This window comes from Delphinus delphis, chromosome 20 (assembly GCF_949987515.2).
Source record: "Delphinus delphis chromosome 20, mDelDel1.2, whole genome shotgun sequence".
In the NCBI taxonomy this organism is placed as follows: Eukaryota; Metazoa; Chordata; class Mammalia; order Artiodactyla; family Delphinidae; genus Delphinus; species Delphinus delphis.
In genome coordinates, this window is record NC_082702.1 from 58,221,420 (window position 1) to 58,246,266 (window position 24,847).

Consider the following 24,847-nt stretch of genomic DNA (forward strand, 5'->3'; position numbering starts at 1 on the left):
GAAAGCAGTGGGAGCGCCAGTGTGGATTTCAGCTCCTTGGAAGGAGCCACATTTTGGCTCCATTGTGTGACCAAGGCTGTGGTATTTACAGCAGTCTATAGGCAATGAGCTCCCCGTCACTGGAGGTGTACAAGCAGCAGTCGACTCTTAAGAGAGAGGGTAGGCCGTTGGGGGGAGTTAAGAGGAGCTCCGTGACTCTCGTGTCTGGACTCTCAGAGAATAGCCATAAGCAGTGATGGGACAAAGCCGGGATGGCTGAGGACTGGGGAGCTCAGTGTGTCCTGAGCGGGGCCTGCACCTCTCTCCTCTGCTCCCTCCTTGGGGACAGTCAGCCGCTTCCAAGATGGACAGTTCCAAGTGCGTGTTCGAGACGCACTGCTGTGCGCCCATCCTTATACTCGGCCCCTCGTTTTCTCCACCCACCATGAGGCGGGTACTGCTGTTCCCATTTCCCAGATGAGGAAACTGAGGCTCCAGGAGGTTAAGTAACTTGCCAAAGTCACCAGGACCAAACAGCAGAGGGGAAATCACTATTTTCCTAACCACAGAGACCCCTGCAGGACGGGGATGGGGGGCTGGAGATGCCCGCACCCCCACCCCCAGGCCCTCCCCTCCCGCCTGCAGCCTCCTCTCCAGGGGTTTTGTCCTCCTTGGGCCCAGGGCGCAGGTCAGCCTGGGGAGACTTGGCGTGAGGTTGAAAACCCTCTCCAAGCGGAGAGATAATCCAGGGAGTGCGCCAGAGAAGCGGGCCTCTGAGGCTCTGCAGAGGGGCCCAGGGAGGAAGGAGCTGCCTGCTCTTCCCTGCAGCTTTATCTCCTGCAGAATTAAATCCTTGATTAACCCTTATCTCCCCAGCAGGCACTATCTCCGCCTTGGCGCCGAGTGTCCAGACACACGTACAAGATGATTGATTTCTTAAAGATATGCGTGCCTTTCCGATACTTCATTTATTGTCTAAATATTTTCGCTAACATTTCAGCAGGCCCCTTATCGAGCTCAGCTGATGGGCCCCGGTTCTCTCCCCCGTGTACCTCCCGCCCCTGATCGTCCTGTCACCCGCCAGGCAGTTTGTCTTCGCTGTTTGGAGAGGGAAGCGGGAGAGGGGCGACGCTGGGGTGTGGCAACCCTTTCCCACTGGTCTTCTCAGGCCCAGGCTGCTTGCAGGCCAGAGGGGAGGCAAGGAGTCTCCCCTCACAGTCCCTGCACACACTGGGCGTCGGGGGCGGTACCCCAGAAAGGACACAGCACGCAGAGCCTGCCAGGAGTCGAGAATTGGTTCTGACACCAACTTGCTGTGGGACCTCAAGGTCCCCCAGGATCCAGGTTCCACCACAGAAACCCAGGGCTTGGAGGTGCAGCAGTTCTAAAACTTGTACCCAGCTGCAGAGCAAATGTTCAGGATGGATGGATGGGTGGTGGGTGGAGGGGTAGATGGTGGAGGGAGGGATGGATGGATGGAGAGACAGGTAGATGGAAGATGGATGGGTGACGGTAGATGGCAGATGGATAGGTAAAGGTGGGTGGATGGTGCATGGACTGGTGAGTGGTGGATGGATGGTGGATGTGTGGATGTATGGATGGATAAATGGATGGTGGATGGATGGTGGGTGCGTGGATGCGTGGATGGATAAATGGAGGTGAATGGATGAGTGGTGGTGGATGGATAGGTTGGTTAGTGGATGTGTGGATGGTTAAATGGATGGTGGATGGGAAGATGGTGGATACATGAGTGATGTTTGATGGACAGATGGACGGTGGATGGATGGGTGAATGGTGGATGGACGGGTAGATGGATGTGTGGACAGAAAGATGGTAGACAGATGGGTAGAAGGTGGATATATGTACAGGTAGATATTGGATGGGTCAGTGGGGACAGGTAGATGGATGGATGAGTAGAAGGTGGATGGTTAGGTGGATGGTTGGTGGAAGTGTGGATGGTGGATGGACAATTAGAAGGTGGAAGGATGGGTGAATGGTGGACACATGGGTGGATGGATGGATGGGTGGATGGTAGATTGCGGGGGATAGTGGATGGACAAGTAGAAGTTGGATGGCCGGGTGGATGGACAGGGGAGAAGGTGGCTGCATGGGTGGGTGATTGGATGTGTGGATGGATTGGTGGATGGTGGGTAGAAGGTGGATGGAAGGGTGCATGGTGGATGGATGGGTGGGTGTGTGGAGGTGTGGATGGATAAATGGATGGCAGATAGACAGGGAGAAGGTAGATGGACGGTGGATGGACTGGGAGAAGGTGGATGGACAATGGATGGTAGAGGGATGGGTGGATGGATGGGTGGATGGTTATGGAGGGGCAGTTGAGTGGATATTGAATGGATAAATAGATGGTGGATGGACAGATAAACGGCAGATGGATGATGGACAGTAGATGGACGAGTAGCCAGTGGATGGGTAGGTGGATGGTGGATAGATGGGTGGATGGATGCATGCACAGGTAGATGGTGGATGGAAGGCTGAATGCTACATGGATGGGCAGAAGGTGCATGGATGGTGGATGGTGGATGGAGGAGGGATGGTGGATGGACAGGTAGAAGAAGGATGGTGGATGGCAGATGGATGGATGGACAGGAAGATGATGGATGGACGTGTGGAGGGTGGATGGAAGGGTGGATGGTGGATGGATAATTAGAAGGTGGAAGGATGGGTGAATGGTGGATAGATGGGTGGATGGATGGACAGGTAGATGGTGGATGGATGGATGGTAGATGGATGGGTGGAAGGTGGATTGCAGGGGATAGTGGATGGACGGTGGATAGTAGATGGACAGGTGGATGGTTGTGGAGGATCAGTTGAGTGGATATGGAATGGATAATGGATGGTGGATGGACGGGTAGAGGGCGGTTGGAAGGGTGTGGTGGATGACGGGTAGATGGTTGTTGGAGGAGTGCGTAGATATTGGATGGAAAAATGGGTGGTGGATGGTGGATGGACAGGTAGATGGTGCATGGACGGATGGATAAATGGTGGATATGTTGATGGTGGATGGATGGGTGGATGATAGATGAACGAGTAGCAGGTGGGTGGATGGATGGGTGGGCAGGTGGATACGTGGATGCATAAATGAATGGTGGATGGACGAGTAGATGGTGGATGGATGGGAGGTGGGTGGAAGTATGGATGGACACATAGATGGTGGATGGATGGGTCAATGGTAGATGGACGAGTAGCAGGTAGTGAATGGTGGATGGACAGGTAGAAGGTGCATACATGGGTGGATGGCGGGGGGAATGATGAAAGGATGGGTAGAAGGTGGATGGATGGGTGGGTGAGTGGATGAATGGGAGGATGGATGGATGGACAGGTAGATGGTGGACTGATGGGTGGAAGGCAGAACGATGGGCAGAGGTGGATGGATGGGTGGATGGGTGGGTTAGTGAATGTGTGGATGAATAAACGGATGGATGGTGGATGGATGGGTGGATGTGGATGGATGGGTGAGTGGATATGTGGATGGATAAATGGATAGTGGATTGCCGTGTGGATGGTAGATGGAGGATGGACAGGTGGATGGTGGATCGATGGGTGGATGGTAGGTGGACCAGTAGGAGGAGGATGGATGGGTGGTTGGTGGATGGATGGGTGGGTGAATGGATGTGTGGATGGATAAATGGATGACAGATGGACAGGTAGATAGTGGATACATGGGTGATAGATGGACGGGTGGATGGTAGATGGCCGAGTAGCAGGTGGATAGTTGGATGGATGGATGGACGGACAGGTAGATGGAAGGTTGAATGCTAGATGGATGGTCAGAAGGTGGATGGACGGCTGGATGGTGGGTGGACAGGTGGATGGACAGGTGGGTGAGTGGATGTGTGCACGGATAAAGAATGGTGGATGGACGGGTAGATGGTGGATAGATGGTTGGATGGATGGATGGACAGGTAAAAGGTGAACGGGTGTATAGTGGATTGATGGGTAGAAGGTGGATGGATAGATAGGTGAGTCAGTGGATGTGTTGATGGGTTAATGGATGGTGGATGAATGGGTAGAAGGTAGATGGATGAGTAGATGGTGAATGGATAGATGTTGGCAGGATGGGTAGATGGATGGATGAATGAACAAATGGGCCCTCACTCACTCGGCCCATCCGTCTGTCCAGTTGTCCTCCCACGGCTCACCCACTTTAGCCACGAGGCCACCGTGACATCAGTGAGAGCTGGGAGGGTGCCCCCTGGATGGCACGCAGGGCAGCAGGTCTGAGCCTGCCTGTGAGGCTGACGTGGGACCATCCAGGCCCAGCTGCCAGCTGACCGCACGCAGATGGGCTCTGAGCGGTGGGGCCCCTCCAAAGGCCGCTGCCAGCGGTCATTGCCTGGCACAGCCCGACTCCCAGCAGGATGATCCCGGGCCAGGGGGTGACGGGGCTGCGGTGCACCAGCCCGGTGCCCTCCTGGCGAGGCCCCTCTTCCTCTGGCTGTGATAGGGAGTAATTCCCAAGGGAAGGCGCTCAGCCCAGGCGTGGTGCATCACGGGTCTTTCTTTGCCAGATGGGGCCATGCCTTGAGCCGCCCGTGTCGTGCTTCTCTTGCCTCATGAAACGTCTTGTGCCAAGGGTGGAAAGCCATTGCCTCTGGCGATGGTGAGTGGGACGCAGGCGGGGGCTTCTCAGGACACGCTGAAAGGGAGAGATGAGTGCAGGCCCCGATCAGGGCCTGCCCCAGGTTCCCGACCTCCCGCGAACCTGCCCGCAGTGCCCTGGGGAGGCGTTCTGCAGGCCCCCACTTCCCCTCGACGCTACTTCACGCGCTGTATGGCGAGTTTGGGAACAGCCTCAGATACGGCTGTCACAGCGGATGCGGTAGAGATAGGGTTTCTGATGGCTATCAGCGGGCACAGAACCCAGACACTGACCTCTTTGTTGGGGGAACAAGGAGGGTTCTCAGATGCACCCAGAGAGTTTAAAGTGGCCGTCCGCTGTCCCGGGGCTGGGTGGGGCAGCCTGGAGTCAGGAGGGAGGGACAGGGCGACCCCCAGGGCTAAGGCAGGGTAGGGGCCAAGCTTTTTTCAGACGCCGCACCCGGCCTGTCTGGGGTGAACCCCAGACCCAGCAGTGAGCCTGGGGCGCCGGTGGAGGGGAGGTGGCCGGCAGTACACACATCTCTGATCGTTTTAGGCTCGCACCCCGCTGCCCACGGGCAGGGCCAGGAAGGGAACCTGCCTCAGCCTGGCGCCTCCGACCACCAGAGAAAAGGGCTTCTGTTCCAGGGCTGCTTGGAATTGGGGGATGGGGGGGAGAAAATAAATAATGGGGCAGGGGGGCAAGCTGTAGCCCTAGCGCACGGCAGGGTCCAGCTGCCCGGGACAGTGCGCGTTGCCACCCCACAGGGACGGGGACAGGGGCAGACTGGGCATGGCCGTGCTCCTCTCCCCGGAGCCGTGGGGCGCCGGCTCTTGCACCCTAGGGTCCGTGCGCAGGCAGGGAGGCTGGTGATGGTGGGCCCAGCCTGCCTCATTTAAGTGGGGGCCAGGGGCCCCCAGAGTGTTAAGGGCTGAGGGAACGAGGGTGAAGGGTCTGGTGGTCATACGGCCTGGATCTCCTGGCCCCTCTCCCTCCTGTGAGTCAGGCGCGGGGTGCAGGATGCAAGCCCCCCCCACGTCCCCTGCCCCTCACCCGCCCAGGGCAGCCACCAGGCGAGGGGCTGCTCCCAGCAGGAGGCACACAGCCGGGAACACAGCGCCGCCGTCTCCCCTCCACTCAGATGGACGCGGAAAATTCAGGGGTTCTGCAGCGTCAGCAGAGCTGTGCGCGGGCGCTTTTATCATGCCGCGAACACGCCGCTCCCGGGAGTGATAAGCATTAAACCGACCGGGAGGCTGTCAGTCTCAGTTTGAGGGTTTAGAAATATTGGGACGAATAATTAGATTTCATATCGTTACCGCAGCACCCATCGGAGGATCAGGCAGATTAATTTTTTTCTCCCTCCTCCACTCATTAATATTCATTAGAGACTCAGGGAGACCCTGGCCTCCGCCTCTCTGCTGGCCCAGGTCAGGATAGCTGGGACGTGGGCGCCGCCGGTCAATCGCTGCTGTGCCAGCACCCCCCCCCCGGTCCCACTTTGGCCCCCCAGCCTGTCCGCAGCTGTGGGTGACGGGGACCCCCAGGTCTGCAGCTGCCCATTAAAGCATGCTGCTTGGTGGAGACACTCGCCCCCAGTTGATACCTGGCGGTTGCTGGCCTGCCGCCCCAGTGGACATCAGCCTCCTAGGTCCGAAGGCTGTCCTCTGCCCACTGTGTCCTGCGGGCCAAAGGGAATGGAGAAGTTTGTCCTGTGTTTGTCACGTGCCAGGCGGCTTCACACAGGCTTCCACTTCCCAGTGCCCCAGGGAGACTGAGTCAAAGAGGGATGTGACCCACCCCCAGAGCAGGTGGCAGCACAAGGACGGTGGAGGGAGCCCACGGGCTCGGGGCATTGCCGTTTGCAGGGAGGGCGGGCATGGTGCTATTGGGCACAGTCAGGGAGTCTGGACTGGACCCGATGCCCAGCTCTGGAGCCCACGTGCTCCCTGCAGGCAAAGCTCAGTAAAGCCGTGGTCTTGGACCAGGCGGGGAGATGCCCAGAACACGTCGGGGGACCTCCCATGTGTCACTGCTCCAGCCATCCCATCACGCTAGCTTCCTGGCCAGCTGCCCCATCCAGGTGACGGCGAGTGACACTGGGCCTTGAGTTAGAGCTTCTGATACACAGTTTGACTAAAAAGCTTTTATTTGCATAAAACAAAGAAAATACTCAGACACGAATGTGCTGTGCCTTTCCACACGGCACCCAGTGGCGGAGCTTGGGGACCCCCTGCAGGAGAGGAGCCGTCCACAACCCAGCCCTGGGGCTGTGGCCTGAGGGGCGGCTGCGGTCATCACCCTAATTTTCTGCGGCCAGTCAGGGCCAGGGTCTGTACCTCATCGCCTCCGTGTGGCAAGGGCCAGCCCCCTCCCAGAACCATGTAGGACAGGGGACGTATGTTTGCAGTGCCGCCTGGGGAGGGTGGGGGAGGGTGCCGGAAATCAGGCCACCCCTTCTGGGCGCCGCTGGCAGCCCCGAGTGAGAACCGAGCTCAGGAGTGCTCTTCCACTCCGGGTGCTGCAGAGGCCTGGCTCGCAGACCAGGCCGCTGGAGACAGCGTGTCCGGGCGAGGGGCTGACCACCGTCTGCGAGCCACAGGGAGGCCAGGTGCTGAGACAGTCCCACAGCTCACTCTGTAGGTCTCTGGGGGCCTGTGTGTGGGAGGAGCCTGCGTCCGGTCCAGTGCCCCACCAGGGAGGGGCAGCAAGAACGGAGGTCCGGGTGTGCCTCCCTGCTCTGCCACTCTGGCTGTGTGACTTTAGGCAGGTTGCTCCACCTCTCTGGGCCTCGGTTTCCAAGGGAAACCAGCACCTGACCCACGGCAGGCAGGCACTGGATCCCTGCTGCATGCGTGTCGCCAGCGCTTGGCGAGGACCCGCAGCCTGGACAGGGCGCCCACGGGGCAGACTCTCAGGCATCCCTCACAGGGAGCCCCCCCGCTGCCCCGGCCAGCCTCTCCTCTCTCCTGCTGACTGTGTCCGAGGGCGTGACTGAGTCCTTGCTGACCCCCCTCCCCGCCCCCAGAGCCCGGCCCTGACCCTGCTGCTGGAGGACGAGGCCTGCTGGCTGAGGACGCTGCCCCGGGCCCTGACCGCGGCCGAAGCCAACTCGGAGATCTACAGGAAGGGTTGGTATCCTGGCGTTTCCCTCACTGCCTTCCGGAGGGTGGGGGGTCACGGCTCCCCCTGGGCTGGCTCTTAAAGGGAAACCAGCCTGCTTGGGCCGGGCCGAGGGGCTGGCCACCGCCGCCACCACACACCCAGTGCCCCCATTAATGCTTGCCTAGGGCTGGACAGGCGTCGGCCCCGGGGGTCGGGGAGAGCGGGCCCAGGCCAGGACTGCCCTCAGGGCCTCTGGGAGACCACAGGGACAGTGGATACTGACAGGGCCTGGTGGGCCCACCTGGGGGTGCCCACTGGACCAGGGCCCTGTGCGGCCTGACTCCCTCCAGGAGTGGTCAGGAGGGCCATGTCCAAACCCAGCTGGGGGGCCTGGGACAGGTCCCCTCACCTTCTGGGGCCTCTGTTTTGTGAAGCCGAGGAAAGCTCCACGTCCCTTCTGCAAACCTGCACTTTCCCCCATTACAGATGAGGCAGCTCAGGTCCCGGGGAGGATGTGGGGAGCCAAACACCACAGCATGGCCACGGGAAATCCACCTCCTTCTTCCGGGGCGGGGGGGGCTCCGCTTTGGTAGAATGTTCTGGGGGTGTCACCCTCACCATCGCCTCCTGAGCACACTGGACTAAATGTCCTGTGGGCAGCCTTAGCCTTGTTTCAGGACAGAGCAAAAGGCCCCTGGAGGTGGGCAGGGGCAAGCTGGGCTGCTGCTCCAGCACCTCCCCAGCCCCTCCCTACCTGGGGGCCTCCAGGGCACAGCAGGGGTCAGAGCAGGTGCTGAGGTCAGCATCCGGGGCCCTGCGCGTTCCGCCTGCCCTGCCGTTGGCCCCGAGGACCTGGCTAGCACAGCACCTGTGTGCCTGTTTCACCCCCTGGCCCACCCTCCCTGCTTTGGGGTGCTCTAAGGACCCAGAGAGCAGCTGGAAAGCACGGGAGGGCCCAGGGCCCAGGTTGGCAGCAGGTGCCCAGCTGGGGGTACGTACACCTGGCGGGGACGTGGCCCAGTTAGCAGTGCCTGGCCTGTCCCCCCTGCTCGCCTGGTCAACAGGGTTCATCTGCCTGGGCAGATGCTAGCCAGGTGGCCTGGTCCCGTGGGCAGCTCAGCCCGGGTCCTGTTGGCCAAGGCTGCCCCCCGCTGGCCACCGTGGCAACAGCCAGGCTGGCTGAGTAGCGAGGAGCTGGGAGGCCTTTCTAGGGCGTGGGTGAGCGGCTCCCAAGCCCTCCCCGCCGCTCTGCTCCCCTCTTCCCTAAGAGGGCCGTCGCGCTCCGACGGACACAGGCAGGGAGGCCCAAAGAGCAGGCAACACCTAGTCGCCCTGAGGAGGCAGGTGCGCCACGGCAACCAGCCGGCCACAGCTGCGAACCGGGTGTGGCTTCGCCCCGGCCACCACACCGGCTTCGGAACCCCCATGCCTAAGCTGGGGCGGCGCAGCGGGCATCAGGAGGATAAGATGGGCAGGGTCTTTGCAGAGGCGCGGCCGCGGTGGCCTGGGGCTGCCGGCGCCCCGTCACAGACGCCCTCCCCCCGCAGATGGCGCCCTCTGGTGCAGGCTCACCAGGCCAGTGGCCGCGGGCGGACGGCTGAGCGTGCTCCTCGCAGCCGAGCCCCACAGTGCCCCCAGCCAGCCTGTGAAGGAGCCGGTGGAGCCCGAGGGCCTGGCCCCCTCCCCCGCCGCCGACATCCAGCTCCTGCCCCAGCAGGCGGCCATGGCATCCATCCTCGCGACTGCAGTTGTCAACAGTGAGTAACCCGCTGCCTGCCCGCCCCCACCCCAGGCTCAGAGCTGCAGGCGGTGCCCAGCTCAGGATCTGCAAAGGCTGGTCACCACTGCCACCTGAGCAGAGGTGTGCCCCGGGGGCACGCACGGGGGCCTGCAGTGGGGTTCCAGGAGGGGCTCCAGGGTGCAGTCAGCGTGCAGGGGGCCACGTGGTGAGCTCCCAGATGCTGACGGGGAGGCGGGCTCTGCAGCAGAGCGGGCTTCTCACCACAGCGCCTCTGGCACACGCTCCGCGGGGTCCGGAAGGCCCTTCTAGGTCGCCAGCTGGAGAGGCCGCGCAGGGCAGGGGTGGAGTCTGGGACACATGCACCGTGGGGTGCCCAGCAGCAGCCCTGCCCTCGCTCACTAGACGCTGGTACCAGCCCCACCTCCCAGTTGTGAAGGACGTGGTCAAGTGTCCCTTTGGGGCAGAGCCGCCAGTGTGGAGAGCTGCAGTGGAGGGACCACGTTTGTCACTCCTCCCTACAAGCAGCAGAGGGTCTGAGAACCGATGAGATTCACCGTTTCTCAAATCCTTGTTCAACGTCCACACCGAACCAGGCGGTCAAGGCGCTGGGGTCAGCGAGGTGGGGACAGCTGCCCGCCCTGAGGGGGCAGGTGGCACATCCACGAAGGAGGGCAAGTGGTGATGTGGGCAGTGGCTGGGGTGCTTGGGAGACGCGAGACGCGAGACGGCCACCGTGGCCAGAGCCAGACTCCGAGGGTGGCCCCGGACCAGGGCTGGGATTCCTTCTCAGAGAAACGACCGCGGCAGGGGGCTTTCAGGCAGCAAAGGGTACGACCCCATTTAGTTCTAAAATTGCATGGCTGCTAGACTGTAGGGTTGTAAAATTGGGAGAAAAGTGACCTTTTTAAGCAGGTCAAACGTGAAGACGGCACAGGGCCTGCCGGGGGGGGGGGGGTGCGGGGGGGGAAGCGGCAGCGTGAGGCCGGGGCTGCAGCACGGCCGCGGGGCGGACACTGTCCGTCCCATCGCAGTCAGGATGGAGGGCCCGTTCTGAGCAGCCTGACCCAAGACGCCTGTTGGGCACTAAGTGGAGCCCAGGAGGCGACTGGGGGACACGTGCTGCGGCTCAGGGTGCGGTAAGAGTTGGGGAGCTCCGGGCAGGACGAGGCCCCAGGGAGAGACAGGACCTGCAGACACTAGAGCCAGGGGTGAGGGGAGGCCCGCCGTGTCCCAGCTGTGTTGAGAGCAAAGGCAGGCAGCATGGAGATCACCGTGACCCAGACACTGGCAGCCAAGTGAGGAGGGTGACACCGGAGGGGTGGGGACAAGCACAGGTGGGTGGGCCGGACAGGGCAAGGCCACTGCCTCAGGGAGAATGGGGTCCTGCCGGGGAGCTGAGAGGGTGGCGGTGAGCAAACAGGGGTCTTGTCTGATGTTGAGGTTTCAGGAAAGAAGGGTGCTGGATAGAAGGGTCTCTCAGAGGCCAGGACGGCAGGGAATGGCATCTGGTGCCCAGGGGGCTGCCTCTCCGTCTCTTTTGGATGGGTAGGTCGGGGGGGCGGGCTGCAGGGAGCCCCAGGTGCTGGAGGGCTTCCTCTCAAGCCCGCCCAGGAGCAGCCTCTCTGGGCCTCGGTTTCCCTCCCCTGGGGTCTGCCACTGGTCTGTGAGGGCATGGTGGGCTAGCATCGTTTATACCAACCCCACGTGGGCCTCTCCTACTGGTGGTCTAGAAGGGCTTTCAGAACCCGAGCTCCGAAGTCAATCAGACCCGGTTTAATTCTTGAGACTCCACCACTCTGGGCCTGTTTTCTCATCTGTGGAAGCAGTGTCCTTGCTAAGTTTTAGGGCCGGGGCCTAAAGTTTCAGGGCCGGGGCTAAGTTTAGGGCCTAAGTTTAGGGCCTAAAGTTTTAGGGCCGGGGCTGGGGCCCACACGGGCCTCCGAGGCTCCCAGTCCCTTCGCTGTGCCGCGAGCAGCAGCGCAGTCCCCAGCACTGACCCTGCAGATGCCAACAGCAGCCCACAGCTGGCCCCTCAGACCCGGATCCCAGCTCACAGCCTCAGCGCTGCCCCTCAACCTCCAAATAAAAGGGAACTTGAAAACCAGAAGGTAGAAACCTCGCAGCCCCCGGGGGGCAGGCAGACCACGTGTTCAGTAACTACCAACCAGCGGGCTGAGAAATACATCCCAACCCGCACACGACCCCCAAAAGGTGTCCATTCCGTGTGAAGGTCAAGGTCGAGACCCAGAACAAGGTCTCCCCCCTGCCCTGGGTTCAGCCTAGGGGTGGCTGGCCAAGGAGCAGGGACAGAAACAACAAAACATTCCCCCACCAGAGAATGCTCACCAGCTGGCAAATCCACCCCCGCCATCCAAACCCCCAACCGCAAAGGTACTTGGGTTAAATGTAGTGAATTCAGGAAGTTCTGACCAGTAACACAGGTGTATGGGGGGGGGGGGGCGGGGAAGGGCGGTGCACCGGGAGGCTCCTCCTGCTCTGCAGCTCCTGGCCTCAGCCCCCTGCCTACCCAGAGCCACGCTCACCTCTCGCCCTGCTGCCCCAGTGCTTGGGGACTCAGGCACCCAGCGGCCCACACACTTGCTCACACGCACACACCTGTCTCCTCGTCCTCCTCCACGGGCAGCCAGCTCCACGCCAGCCAGAGACAATCAGGTCACGGACCCCAGCCTCGCTTCTTCCGTGGGCGCCCCCAAGAGACCACAGTGTCTCCTTATGGGGTTCCCTGTCCGGACGCAGCCCAGGGGCCACCCACCCCAGGATGCAAGTCCCCATGGCATCCTGAAGATCCGTAGAGAGGGGACACGGAGTTACCAAGGGACACCTGAGAAGGCAAAGCAGTGAAGAGGGACAGCCCAGGTCACAAACCCCACCCCACCCCCAAGCTGGCAGACGCCGGGGCACAGCCCTCGTGTTGCAGAGGGCCCAGGGCCTGCCCCGGGTGCCAGGCGGCCAGCGCTGCTGCCGGGGCACCCCTCAGGCTGCACCCGCCTCTCCCGCCCGCAGAAGACGTCTTTCCCTGCAAGGACTGCGGCATCTGGTACCGCAGCGAACGGAACCTACAAGCCCACCTCCTGTACTACTGCGCCAGCCGCCAAGGCACCAGCTCCCCCGCTGTGGCCGCCCCCGATGAGAAGCCCAAGGAGACCTACCCCAACGAGCGGGTCTGCCCCTTCCCCCAGTGCCGCAAAAGCTGCCCCAGCGCCAGCTCCCTGGAGATCCACATGCGCAGCCACAGCGGTGAGCCCCGCCCCCAACGGCGTGTCTCCCCGCCCAAGCCACGCATGCTCACTGCATTGTTCCTGGGGTTGCACAACGGCCGTGGACGTGCCCGAGTGGTCCTCCCACCCCGCCGCGCAGCCGCCCACAGGGCCCCAGGCCACTTGCCCCGCCTGCGACCGGCTGGGTGGTCGGCTGGGGGCTGGGCCCCCGATGGGGTCCTAGGAGGCAGAGCTTAGGGGCCCTCCACACGTGCCCGTGCCGTAGTCCTCGGCTGGCCAGGCTCCCTTACCGGGCCCCATGTTCCAGGAGAGCGCCCCTTCGTGTGTCTCATCTGCCTGTCCGCCTTCACCACCAAGGCCAACTGCGAGCGGCACCTCAAGGTGCACACAGACACGCTGACGGGTGAGCGGGGCCAGGAAGGGGTTGGCGGGGTCTGCGGGACGCAGCCACCGGCAGGGCTCTGACACCACAGCCTACCTGCAGGTGTGTGCCACAGCTGCGGCTTCATCTCCACCACGCGGGACATCCTCTACAGCCACCTAGTGACCAACCACATGGTCTGCCAGCCGGGCTCTAAGGTTGAGATCTACTCATCAGGGGCTGGGCACCCCACTGCCAAGCTCCCCGCAGGTGAGCCCCTGGTGACCCTGCGGACTGGGAAGGGGGAAGCAGGCTCGGCCACGAGGGGTGGGGGGGGGGGGTGTCGGTTTCGGCCTCGACGCTCCACCACCTCTGTGCCCAGCCCAGCTCTCCCTTCCCGCCCTCCCCAGCTTCAGGTCTGGCCCAGGCAGGTCCTGCTCCAGGCCTGAAGTGTGGCCCCTGGCGTCTCCCCGCAGACAGTCTGGCCGCCTTCCAGCAGCACACGGCGCTGCACGGCCCCCTGGCCTCTGCAGACCTGAGCCTGGTGCCCGCCCCATCACCGGGACTGGACAGGAAGGCCCTGGCAGAGGCCACCAACGGAGAGACCAGACCGGGCCCCCAGAACGGGGGTGGCGGCGAGCCCCCGGCGACCCCCAGGAGCATCAAGGTGGAGGCGGCAGAGGAGCCCGAGGCGGAGCCAGGGCCCCAGGCCCTGTCGCGGACGCCATCACCGCCCAGCGCCGGCCCCAGCCCCGTCCGCGTGAAGGCGGAGCTGTCCAGCCCCACGCCCGGCTCCAGCCCAGGGCCCGGCGCACTCTTCCTGCCGCAGTTGCCCACGGCGCCGCCTGCCTCCGAGATCCTGGCCAAAATGTCCGAGCTGGTGCACAGCCGGCTGCAGGCGGGCGCGGGGGTGGGCGCGCCGGCTGGCCTCTTCACGGGGGCCCCCAAGGGCGCCACGTGCTTTGACTGCGACATCACCTTCAACAACGTCAACAACTTCTATGTGCACAAGCGCCTCTACTGCTCCGGCCGCCGCCCGCCCGACGACACGCCCCCTGCCCGCCGGCCCAAGGCGGCCCCAGCCCCGCCGCGCGCGCCCCCCGCCCCGCCGCCCGCCGAGGCCGACGAGCAGCGCTCGCCGCCGGGCCCCGGGGCGCGCGAGGACGAGGCGGGGGGCGCGGCTACGCCCGAGGCGGAGACCGAGGCCGAGGCGGGCGGCCGGGGCAGCGAAGGCAGCCCAAGCCCGGGCAGCGGGGCAGACGAGGACGACGACCCCCGCCGGACGCTGTGCGAGGCCTGCAACATCCGCTTCAGCCGCCACGAGACCTATACGGTGCACAAGCGGTACTACTGCGCCTCTCGTCACGACCCGCCGCCGCGCCGGCCTGCGCCCGCCGGGACCTCCGGGACCCCCGCGGCCGCTGCGCCGCCCGTGCGCACGCGCAGGCGCCGCAAGCTCTACGAACTGCACGTGTCCGGACCCGCCCCGTCCCCGGTCGGACCCGCCCAGCCCGTCGCGCCAGGCCACGCCCCCACGCCGCCTGCGTCGCCGGCGCCGCGGCCCGGAAGCGGAAATGGAGGCGGAGGTGGAAGCGGCCAAGACCCGGCGGAAGGCCCCATCGACCTGAGCAAAAAGCCGCGGCGCCAGGCTCCCGCCGCCGCCCCTGGCCCTGCGCCCGGCCTACCGGCCCTGGCCGATTACCACGAGTGCACAGCCTGCCGCGTGAGCTTCCACAGCCTCGAGGCGTACTTGGCGCACAAGAAGTTCTCGTGCCCCTCTGCCCCGCGCCGCCTGCGCGCCGCCCCCGAGGACCCGCCCGCCATCGTCTGTCCCTACTGCCCCCCGAACGGCGTGGTGCGCGGCGACCTCATCGAGCACTTCCGCCTGGCGCACGGCCTGCTGCTGGGCAAGCCCCCGGCCGGCTCCGGCCCTGGCGCCGAGGCCCGGACGCCTTCGCCCGCCGCGCCCCGCGACGGCCTCAACGGCCAGGACCCTTGGGAGCCGCCCGCCGGCAGCCCCCGGCCCGGCCCGCCCCCGGCCACGTCCCCCGAGGCCGTGCCGGCACCCCCCTCCCACTCGGACAAAGGCGTACAGACGCCCAGCCAGGGGACGCCGGCCTCCGTGCCCAACGGCAACCACAGGTACTGTCGCCTGTGCAACATCAGGTTCAGCAGCCTGTCCACCTTCATCGCCCACAAGAAGTATTACTGCTCCTCGCATGCGGCCGAGCACGTGAAGTGAGCGCCCGGCGCTGCTGCCCTGCAGGGGGACCCGGGACGCTCCAGGCACAGACCTCGTCCGAGAGGCTGCAGGGGGCAGCGCCCGCCTGGACCTTGGCACTTAATAAAGAAGTTCAGTTTGCTGAGCACAGTGGTGGAGCAGTCTAGTTCTCTGAGCGGGGGGGCCCTGCGGGGAGGGCACAGGCAGGGCCAGCAGCACCTGTAAGTACACGCAGGACACTGCAGGCCGGAGTCCCACAGTGGCCCTAAGAGCTGGATCTCGCCCCGCACCCGGGGCTGATGGCATTGCTCTGGGCCCCCTTGGGGCACGGGGAGAGCAGGCACTGCCCTTCTGGGTCCACTGTGCCCTCCAGGATCCAGCCAGAAGCTCTGGTTTGGCCACCAGACACCAAAGGGAGGAGCTTAATCCTGGCCAGCGGACAGCTCTTCCACCTGCTCAGTGACAGGCCACCAAAGAATCAGGGAGGGGAGCATGGTGGGGAGGATGAAGCCCTGCAGTTGCCGAGGCTGATGCGGGAGAAGGGAGAATGGGAGAGTGGGAGAGTGAGCCGCTGACAGGCACTGGGGCCCACAGCGAGCGACCCCTGGGGCCCACAGCGAGCGGGCACTGGGGCCCACAGCGAGCGGGCACTGGGGCCCACAGCGAGCGACCCCTGGGACCTGGGGGCTGCGGTGGGCACGAGGCTGGGGCCACACCACCCCCAGTCTGCCTTGCTGCTGCTGACCATGACCTGGGCCAAACCCAAGCAGGAGGAGCCCAACTGTGGTCCTGGCACGTGGCAGCTGGGGGGCTGTGGGCACCCTCCAGCCTGGTGTCCCTGTTTGCAGTACAGAATGTCTCTCCCGATATACCAGGCCGCCTACTGCAGATGAAAGTGAAACCTGACCTTTCACCTTTCTCTGCCTCTGAACATCAGATGTGCTTCCTGCCACCCACCCAGACTCACTCACCTGCTCGATCGAGGCAGGTTTCCTCCCGCCCAGCCCTCAGGGGTGACAGGCTAAGGAGCTTGTGTTCGGACAGGAACAGTCCCCACACCTCGCCCACAGGTACATGGGACACGGCCCCCTCCCGCTTGCCCCCAGCTGGCCCTGAGTACTAGGGTGTGACCAGGGCTGCTGGACAGTCGGGGGCCCCAGGAGCCAAGCTGCTTTCCTGGTAAATGCCCCACGTTGTGAAGACCTTCCTGGCTCTGCTCTCCTGGACTGGGGCAGGGAGGCTCCCAGACCCCTCAACTCTGCTCACTGTTGCACCCCGGAGAGTCTGAGGCTCCGCCTCTTGAGTCCCACCACCAAGTGGGGCAGATGTCATTCACCCTAACGCAGGGGGAACGTCCCTGTGTGCTGATAAGCACAGATGCTCAAAGGGGAAGGATGGGGGAGACACGGGAAGGCAGGGGAAGCATCTGTGCTCGCCCCCACCCTTGCACCACGTGAGTGGAGGACAGCGCCACACAGAAAAGGGCCTCGGTGTCCACGCCCACCCGACCCCCACCCCAGGCCTGAACTGCTGGCCAGGCCAAGCTTTGTGCCAGGGAGGTCCTGCAGCTGGGTCCTGGGTCACATGCCCCCTGCTCTCCCCCCAACCCCGGTGCATGGCCAGCACCCTGCGGCCCTTGCCCCACTCAAGGTCCCCAGTGCTAGGCCCTCCACCCACAGCCCGGAGCCCACCTTCACCCTCCTCAGACCCCCATTTCCCACACACTGCCTCCTCTCGTGCCACCCCATGTTCTCCCCGAGAACCTGCCACCACCGCCCCAGCTGCAGCCCAGGGACAGCGCTTGGCCTCCTTCCCACCTCTCTGGGAGCCCTGATGCTCCCAGACCAGCCCCCCGCCCCCATCCCCGAAGCTCACTCTACTTACGGTCCTGGGCAGGCACACGGGTTCCCGGGCCCCTATGTCTCTCTAGCCCAACCATGCCCCCCGCCCAGACCAGGGCCCCTATGTCTCTCTAGCCCAGCCATGGCCCCCGCCCAGACCAGTGCACCCACTACATGTCCCTCAAGGGCCCTGACACGTCCAAGGCTGAGCTCTCCCTGCTGCGTCTTCTCCCCACACCTGCGCAGACGTGGCCATCAACCCTCAGTGTCACAGCAGCTGTGACCACGAAACCCGCCTCTGCCCATCCTGGCCCCCAGGTCCACAAGTTCGCCTCACTTCTCTCTCAGGCCGATTCCAAACCTCAGCGCATCTCACTGCCTCTGGGGATGGCCGCCCCCGATGGACTGCACTGTCCCCCGCCAACACGACTCTTCACCGCCAGGTCGGGTGGTTGGGAGACCAGGTGGGGTCACAGCGGCTCCTGCTGCACAGAGGTGGCCGCCAGGCCCTGGTCGTCGCCCCATGGCCTGTTCATGCTGCTCCAGCATCTCGGCGCCGCCTGCTCCCTGCAAGGGGCTGCCCTTCTCACGCTGTTTAGAGACCTTCCCTGACCCTCCGTCCTAACACCCTGCTCATTTCCCCATCATAGTGGTCACTCTTCTTACCCCCTTCTCCCTGCCCCACGGGCCTCGCCGACCTTGACCACTGCCTCCAGGGCACCCGGCCCACGGCCCGGGGAGGGGCACGTGGTCACTGCAGCCCCCCACCACGCCCCAGTCGTCACAGCCCTCTGCAAAGCCAGCCCCGCCTGCCCACCTCCTGGGTTCCCTCCTCCATCCCATTCTCTGCTGCGCTCCTGCCTTCGGCCGCCCCCCAACGCTGTGCCAATTGCACCTCCCCAAGCCAGCTCTTATCAGGTGACACCGTACACACAGCATGCGCAGCACTCGGTCCACATTCAAGGCCACTGTCCAACCCCAACTCCTCCTAATTGGGTCGCCACCCCCCCCCGAGTCCTGTGTGCAAACCTCATCCAGGGCTCTGCAGCCCCGCGCACCCTGCGCCCTGTGCTGCCCGTCCACCCCTGGGGAAACCCTGGCACTAGGAATCACTGCAGGTAGACGTTCCTGCCACCAGGGGTCAGCAGTGACTCGTTTACATGGGCCGGCAGGCCAGGTGCCAAGACCTCTCGGCAGGCCAGGGCACCCGCCCTCTGTCTCCTGAGGACCCAGAAAGGGTGGGAGGCGGAGGCGGGTCCCAGACGCAAAAGGAGAACGTGGAGGAGGGCGGCGTGCAGCCCGAGGACCTGTATAGTCTGGAGCCACGTGGTCTCCACCGAAGGTGCAACAGAGATGACCGGCGAGCAAGGGAGGAGCCCCGAGGGCAGGGCCCTGGGTGCGGGGGCGCACGGGAGAAGGCGGGGGGCCCAGGCAGAGTCCCGGCAGGCATCAGGCGGGTCATACAGCTGCCCGTGCAGCAGCCCTGGAGGTACAGCCTCTACCCTCCTCCCCCATCACCGTCCTCACAGGAGGACGTGGGCTCCGGGAGGGGGCGCGACCGGACATCGATCAAGCCGGTGCTGGGAGCACCACCGCTGAGCACGCACACGGCTGCCGTGGCCACCTCCCTTCTGAGGCTCCGGCCCAGCCTTGCTCGCAGACCTGCCCTCGCCTGCCTCTCACGGGTAGCAGCTCTGAGCAGCAGAGCCCAGGCCCCCCACTGCACGGCCAAGCCCGGCCTCGGCGCCTCCGTGTGGGGACAGCCACGGGGGACGACTTAGGAGAGCAGTTCCCTGGGACACGGTTGGTCCCCGTTCCCGAGAGCACGCTTCTCCGGGGCAGCCACGTCGCATCACCCGAGCCCCAGTGGAGAATACACATTCCAGGGGCCCCGGACGGGCTGAACAGGCCAGGGCCTGGGAATCGGCCTTGATCAGGTCCCAGCAGATTCTTCTCTGGCCAGTTTGAGAAACACCTGCAGGGCAGGTGGTCAGACACTGTTCATGCCTTTATGGTCAGCCCAGCAGGCGCAGGACGGCCCTGCCGAGGAGCCTCTGTCAGCTGGGGCAGGACGCAGCGAGGAGGGGGCTGGGCCCAGACCTCAGCCCTTCAGAACCGCACGTTCCGACACTCCGTCCCAATACCATTCTGCCTTCACTGATCACCAGATGATCCTCGGAAGCCCCGGCCCCGCTAAGTCCAGGCCACGCTGCTGAGCAGAGCCGCCGGGGGCGGCAGCCATGCCCAGACTGCGGAGGTACCCTGGGCAGAGTCCGAAGGGCACGCGGCTGGGAGAGCGAGCTGGGACTCCGAGGAGTCCGGCCGCGTTACTTAACTAGGGGCTCGCGGGTGGGAACCGCCCCCAGCCGCCGTCCCAGAGAGGAGTGCCAGGCAGCACCCCGAGGAAAGGAGGGGACCCCGCCCCTGACGCTGTGCTTGCGGGCGGCGCAGCCCCGAGTCCTGACCGGTGTGACGGGGCACCCTCGCTCCGGGAGCACGACCAGGCCCGAGGCTCCTTTGTTGCCACACGGCTGCCACCGTCACGCTCGCCCCTGATCCCCACCCCCACCCCAGAGCCTGGCAGCACGAGAACTAATGCCCCGATGGAACCAGCCTGAGCATCGGCTCCCTGCGCACCTCCCTACGTGCAAACGGCCGCACAGTAGCCCAGGCGCTGTGCTCAGGGGCTGGGCGCTGGGGGCTGGAATCCTGCCACCGCTGTGCTGCTGCGGCCGACCCGTCCCAGGGAAGCCGACCAGGGCACCTGCAGAGGGAAGCGGCCACCGGGACGTCCCCATGACACTGTGAGGTCGCATCAGTGGGCGACAACAGATAATTCAAAACAGAAGCTTGAGATGCAGACGTGTCTGGAGATTCAAAATAGTATAGGACTTTGTACGGCAAGAGAGGACAAAGCTGACTGGGTGTCACGAGTCTAACACCAGCTCTGAGTTACTACTCACCGCCCCCGAGACAGGGCCGCTAGCCAGTATTTCCAAGAACCCCAAAATGCAAAGGCTTTAAAAGACACCCAGGGTCTGAGGACCAAATTCTTGAGGGACACACATGTGACCTGACCCCCGCCCCTACCCAGGAGGGGCCACCCCGGGACCCACGCCACTAACTCAGTGGGAATCAAAGCAAAGGCTGCGGCCAGGGAGGATCCCGACACCACGAGGCGGCTCGAAGGACAGGAGACGACGCCCACAGCCCCGCCCCGCAGGCTCGGTTGGGAGAGGCCCTGCCCCTGCACACGCGAGAGCCCAGCCACCTCTGCCACTGGGGTCGCCCCTCGGACGCAAGAAAGCCGGGGGCGGGGAGCGGGGTACGCTGCATGAAGCCCGACTCCCCACCCCCCGGGCTGGTGGGTCTGTAACGTCTCTGAACGCGGCAGCCCCGATGGCTTGATTCCATCCACAATGTGAAGAGGCCCCAGCGGAACCCGAATCCAGATGATCCCAGCAGCCCCTTCTTGACTCCCAGGTGCAACTCTTAGAATTCTGTCGTTAACAGCCCTCTGATCAGGCCCACGGCAAGAAACGCAGCCGACAACGCCAACTTCTCCACGGAAGCTGAGGAACGAAGCCTGCTCCCCACGCGTCCCCGCCTCCGCCTGGGCCGTGCGTGGCCACGCTCCGCTCCGTGCGTGGCCACGCCCTGCTCCGCTCCGCGCGTGGCCACGCCCTGCTCCGCTCCGCGTGCGGGCCTGCCGAGGGGACTCAAGCTGCTCTTCACCGCCCGCAGTGAGGCCCCGCCCCACCAGGGCCAGGCGGACCCACCAGGGCCAGGCGGAAAACGTAGTGTGGGGCGGGGAGGCGGAGGGCAGAGAGGGATAGCACAGCTGGCCGGCGCTTGAGACCGAAAGCACACATGCTGCCCCCGCCCCCTGTCCACAGTCAGGTGTTTTCTGAGGCTGTGACTCGATGCTGGGTGGGAGCAGAGCTTCTAGCCAGACGAACGGCCCTCGTACACTCATGCACATGCTCCCAGCCTCTCGTCTGCAGTGGGTGAGCCGTGATCTCGTGGACGGAGCACCTTTACAGGAGCCCCTCGGGCGTGGCCGGGACACACTACTCTGCCCAGTTCTCTGGGTTCCCTGGATGTCACCTTCACGCCGCCCAGGGCCTCTTCAGGGACATCCCTTACAGGCTGGTCTTTGACAGTTAAAGAGTTCCTGCAGGCCCCCTGCAGCTGACACGAATGCCCTTTATCACGCAGAGGGTAGTCAAAGCTGGGCCTGCCACCTCATTAGGTCCTGCTCGAAAGCGAGGCCACTCTGAGCTCCATGGAAATCACGTCTCAGCACTCCAGGTGACAGGGCTGACCCCGTGAGTCAGCACAGAGAAATCTCCCTAATGACGCTCGCCTTCCATGACACTCCAGCCACCCAGCAGAGGGCAGCTGGGAAGGAGCAAGGACACGCACACACCTCCTCTGCTTTGACACCAGCGGCTCTGAGTGTGCGCCAGGGAATCCAGGGGCGCCCCCAACCTTTCCAGAGGGCCAGCAAGGGCCTCCTTTGACCGAAGTTGCATGAGTGGCACAAAAGCCAAGGCGGGTGTGACAAGTGGACCTTAGCACGGACCGAGGCAGCAGATCTGGCAGATACGGCAATGGGCACCCTGGCCCTCCCACCCCCGTCTCACAGGAAAGCAACAGAAACCAGTTTAAATTAACAATGTCCTTGATGGGGCTTCCCTGGTGGCGCATCCGCCTGCCGATGCGGGGGGACACGGGTTCGTGCCCCGGTCTGGGGAGATCCCACATGCCGCGGAGCGGCTGGGCCCGTGAGCCATGGCCGCTAAGCCTGCGCGTCCGGAGCCTGTGCTCCGCAACGGGAGAGGCCACAGCAGTGAGAGGCCCGCCTTACGCCAAAAAAAAAAAAAAGAAAATGACAGCAAGGTATCAGAGTTTAAAAACGTGTAGAGGTGAAACTGCGTTTACTGTGTATAAATCACCCCAATTTAAAAAGCTCACAGCAGGATACTGAGGTGAAGGGGGGACACCTGGGGCACAGCAGCCCCATGGGACCTGAAACTCCCCGCAAGGGTCTGCGTCCTGTGAGGGTCTCTGAGCAGTGGCCCCGTCATACCTGTGCCTTTCTTCCTGAGCACCTTTGTGTGTGTGTGTGTGTGTGTGTGTGTGTGTGTGTCCCACACATGCTGACTGCACACCTGCAAGCCGCAGTCCCCAGACCTTCAGAGCAGCCTCACCGCCTCTGGGCGCCCTTCCCACTCCAGACAAGGGACCGTGCCTGGGGAGGGGGACGCCCGTGGAGAAACCGCACCCTGCCACCGCCTCTGCCACGACACCTCTCCGGGAGCATAAGTGCCCTCGCACACAGGCCACTGGTGCCGTCGTGCCCAGCAGCAGCGCCCGTAGACGGCCCGTTGGTGGCAGACTGTCCAGCACCCCCTCAGAGCAAAGGAGCCCCGTGTAAGCGGCTGTGAATCGCTCGGGAGAGAGAAGACCAGACCGTCTTAAGGGCCGAGGCGCTGAGTCATGGGAGCCTTGAGGTGCTGATGGGCATTTGAGAAACTGCTGGACGCCTGTGAGGACGCGGGACACAGAGGGGCCTGGTGGTTGGGGTGTCCTAGGACCGACGGTGGCCGGGCACTCTGCTCCCGGGACAGGGCAGCTGCGCAGGGGCGTGTAGGGCCGCCCCCCGAGGACTGAGCCCCAGGAGGCTCTGGGATGGGGGTGTCTGAACGGTATTCGGTGCAGCGGCGAGCGGCAGGCCTCCCCGGGTCTGCCTCCGCCTGCTTCCAACCCTGGTCCGCTCCGCCCACCTGCAGAGAGTGTCCTGGGGCGGCCAGAGCAGAGGACCGCAGGCTGGGGGCCTCAAGGCAGGTGAGGCTGTGGGCGGGCACGCCCTCCGCAGGCTCTGGGGAGCGTGTGTCTTGCCGGCCTCGCCCCCATGCTGGTCTTGCTCAGGTCTTAGGGTCCCCGGCTGTGGGCACTTCCCTCCGAGCCCTCCCTCCGCCTTCTCTCCTCTGCGTCTGTGTCTCTCCTCTTCTGTCTCTTTTAAGGACACCCTTACGGGGTTTAGGGCCACCCTAATCCAGGATGACTTCAGTGAAATTCTCACCTTAATCCCATCTGTAAGACCCTTCTCCCAAACAAGGGCACAGGCTGAGGCACCAGGTGGACGTGAACTTGGGGGACACCTTCCAACCCGATGCCCCGAGGCTCTCAGGGAGACGTGGCCTCCCCTCCTCCCTGGGAGCTCCTGAAGAGTCAGGGCTGCCACCTCCTTCACATCACCCGGCTCCACACAGATGGACGGACGAAAACAGCTCCATTTAATCCCTTTGCTACTCCAGGCTGCGCTGGTTTCCCCTGAGGGAAGTGCTCCGCGGCAGCCGAGGAAGCTGGGGCCGGGCCAGGCGCTCTGTCGCCCGAGGATGACATGACGGCTACCGCGTGTCATAGGCCTGTTTCCAAGCTGGGCCCCACGTGGGCTCCCATCCCATGCGTGTAGCTGGGCCTCCAGGCTCCAAGTTCAGCCACCTCTGTGCTTAGCAGCGACCCTGGCTGTGACCTTGGCAGCAAACCCACCCTGAGGCCCTGGTGTGGGGGGGAGATTGAGCCCGTTTCTTCAGCCCAAGAGAGAAAAACAGAGCAGGGTAAACAGGAAGAGCCAGAGAGATAGAAAAGGGGACGAAGGCGGGGGGGGGGGGGGGGGGGGGGGGGGGGGGGGGGAGGAGCCAGGGCCGCCCGTGTCCACAGCATCCTGGGCAGCCCCCCACCTCCAGGGCTGTGGGCTCGCTGGCCGCTTCGCCCACCCTCCGAAGGGACAGCCAAGCACCCACGCCCTGCTCCGCCCAGGCCACGCCGGCGCCCCGCGGACTGTGCCGAGCCGGCCTCAGGAGGGCCGGGGGGGGGGTCCGCCACGAGTGGTTTTCTAGCAGCTTTACCGAGGTACACCTCACATGCCATACAACTCACCCGCTTACGTGCACCACTCACCAGTTTGCCACAGATGCGCGGAGGTGTGCAGCCACCGCCACCGTCAAGTTCAGAACAGTCTCATCGCCCCCAACCTCCACGGCGCCCCCCCAGCCCCCCGCAACGACGGATGGACTCTCTGTCTCTGCAGATTCACCCGTCCCGGCCGTTTCACATGCACGGAATCACTCTGCGTGTCCTCGTGTCTGGCTTCTGTCTCTCAGCGCGTTTTCCAGGTGCGTCCAGGCTGTGTCCGTGCCGCTCTCCCGTGAAAGCAGCGTAGTATTCCGCCGCGTGCCTGAACCGCATTCCGCTGCTCATTCGGTGACGCGCACTGTTTAGCTACGTGAACGACGCTGCTGCCGGCATCCACGCGCACGTGTCTGTGTGGATGTGCACGTCCATTTCTCTGGGCAGACACCCGGGCGTGGAATCGCGGGGTCCCGCGCTAACCGTGTCTTTAACCTTTTGGGGAAACACCAGACCGGTTTCCACCCGCCCCAGCAGCGACAGGGCCTGCTTTCTCCCCGCCCTCATCCACACTCGCTGTCTCTGACACTCTCCTGAGCTGTCCCGTCCCCCAGGTGTGCGGCAGCGCCTCACTGCAGTTTCATCTGCATTTGCTGATGGCTGATGTCGGCCATCTTTGCCTGTGCTTGTTGGTCGTTCGTATTTCTCTGGAGAAGTGACTCTTCAGACCCTTCGCCCATTCCTACAAGGTTTTTATGTTCACTTTGAAGTGAAAAAACAGAACCTGGAGGTCATCGAGTCTAAAAATGATAGGAACGGGCTCTGGCCTCAGACACCCAATC

General features: G+C 63.9%; 1 protein-coding gene across 1 annotated transcript in view; it reads left to right on the forward strand.

The window, feature by feature from the left end:
- ZFPM1 (zinc finger protein, FOG family member 1) overlaps positions 1-15,557 on the forward strand; it is a 66,969-nt gene extending 51,412 nt beyond the window's left edge. The window contains 6 exon segments of the mRNA XM_060000914.1: positions 7,608-7,710; positions 9,232-9,441; positions 12,450-12,683; positions 12,972-13,067; positions 13,149-13,295; positions 13,436-15,557. Coding sequence (XP_059856897.1) covers positions 7,608-7,710; positions 9,232-9,441; positions 12,450-12,683; positions 12,972-13,067; positions 13,149-13,295; positions 13,436-15,267 — 2,622 coding nt within the window. The 3' untranslated portion in view covers positions 15,268-15,557.
- Positions 15,558-24,847: the final 9,290 nt, after the last annotated feature.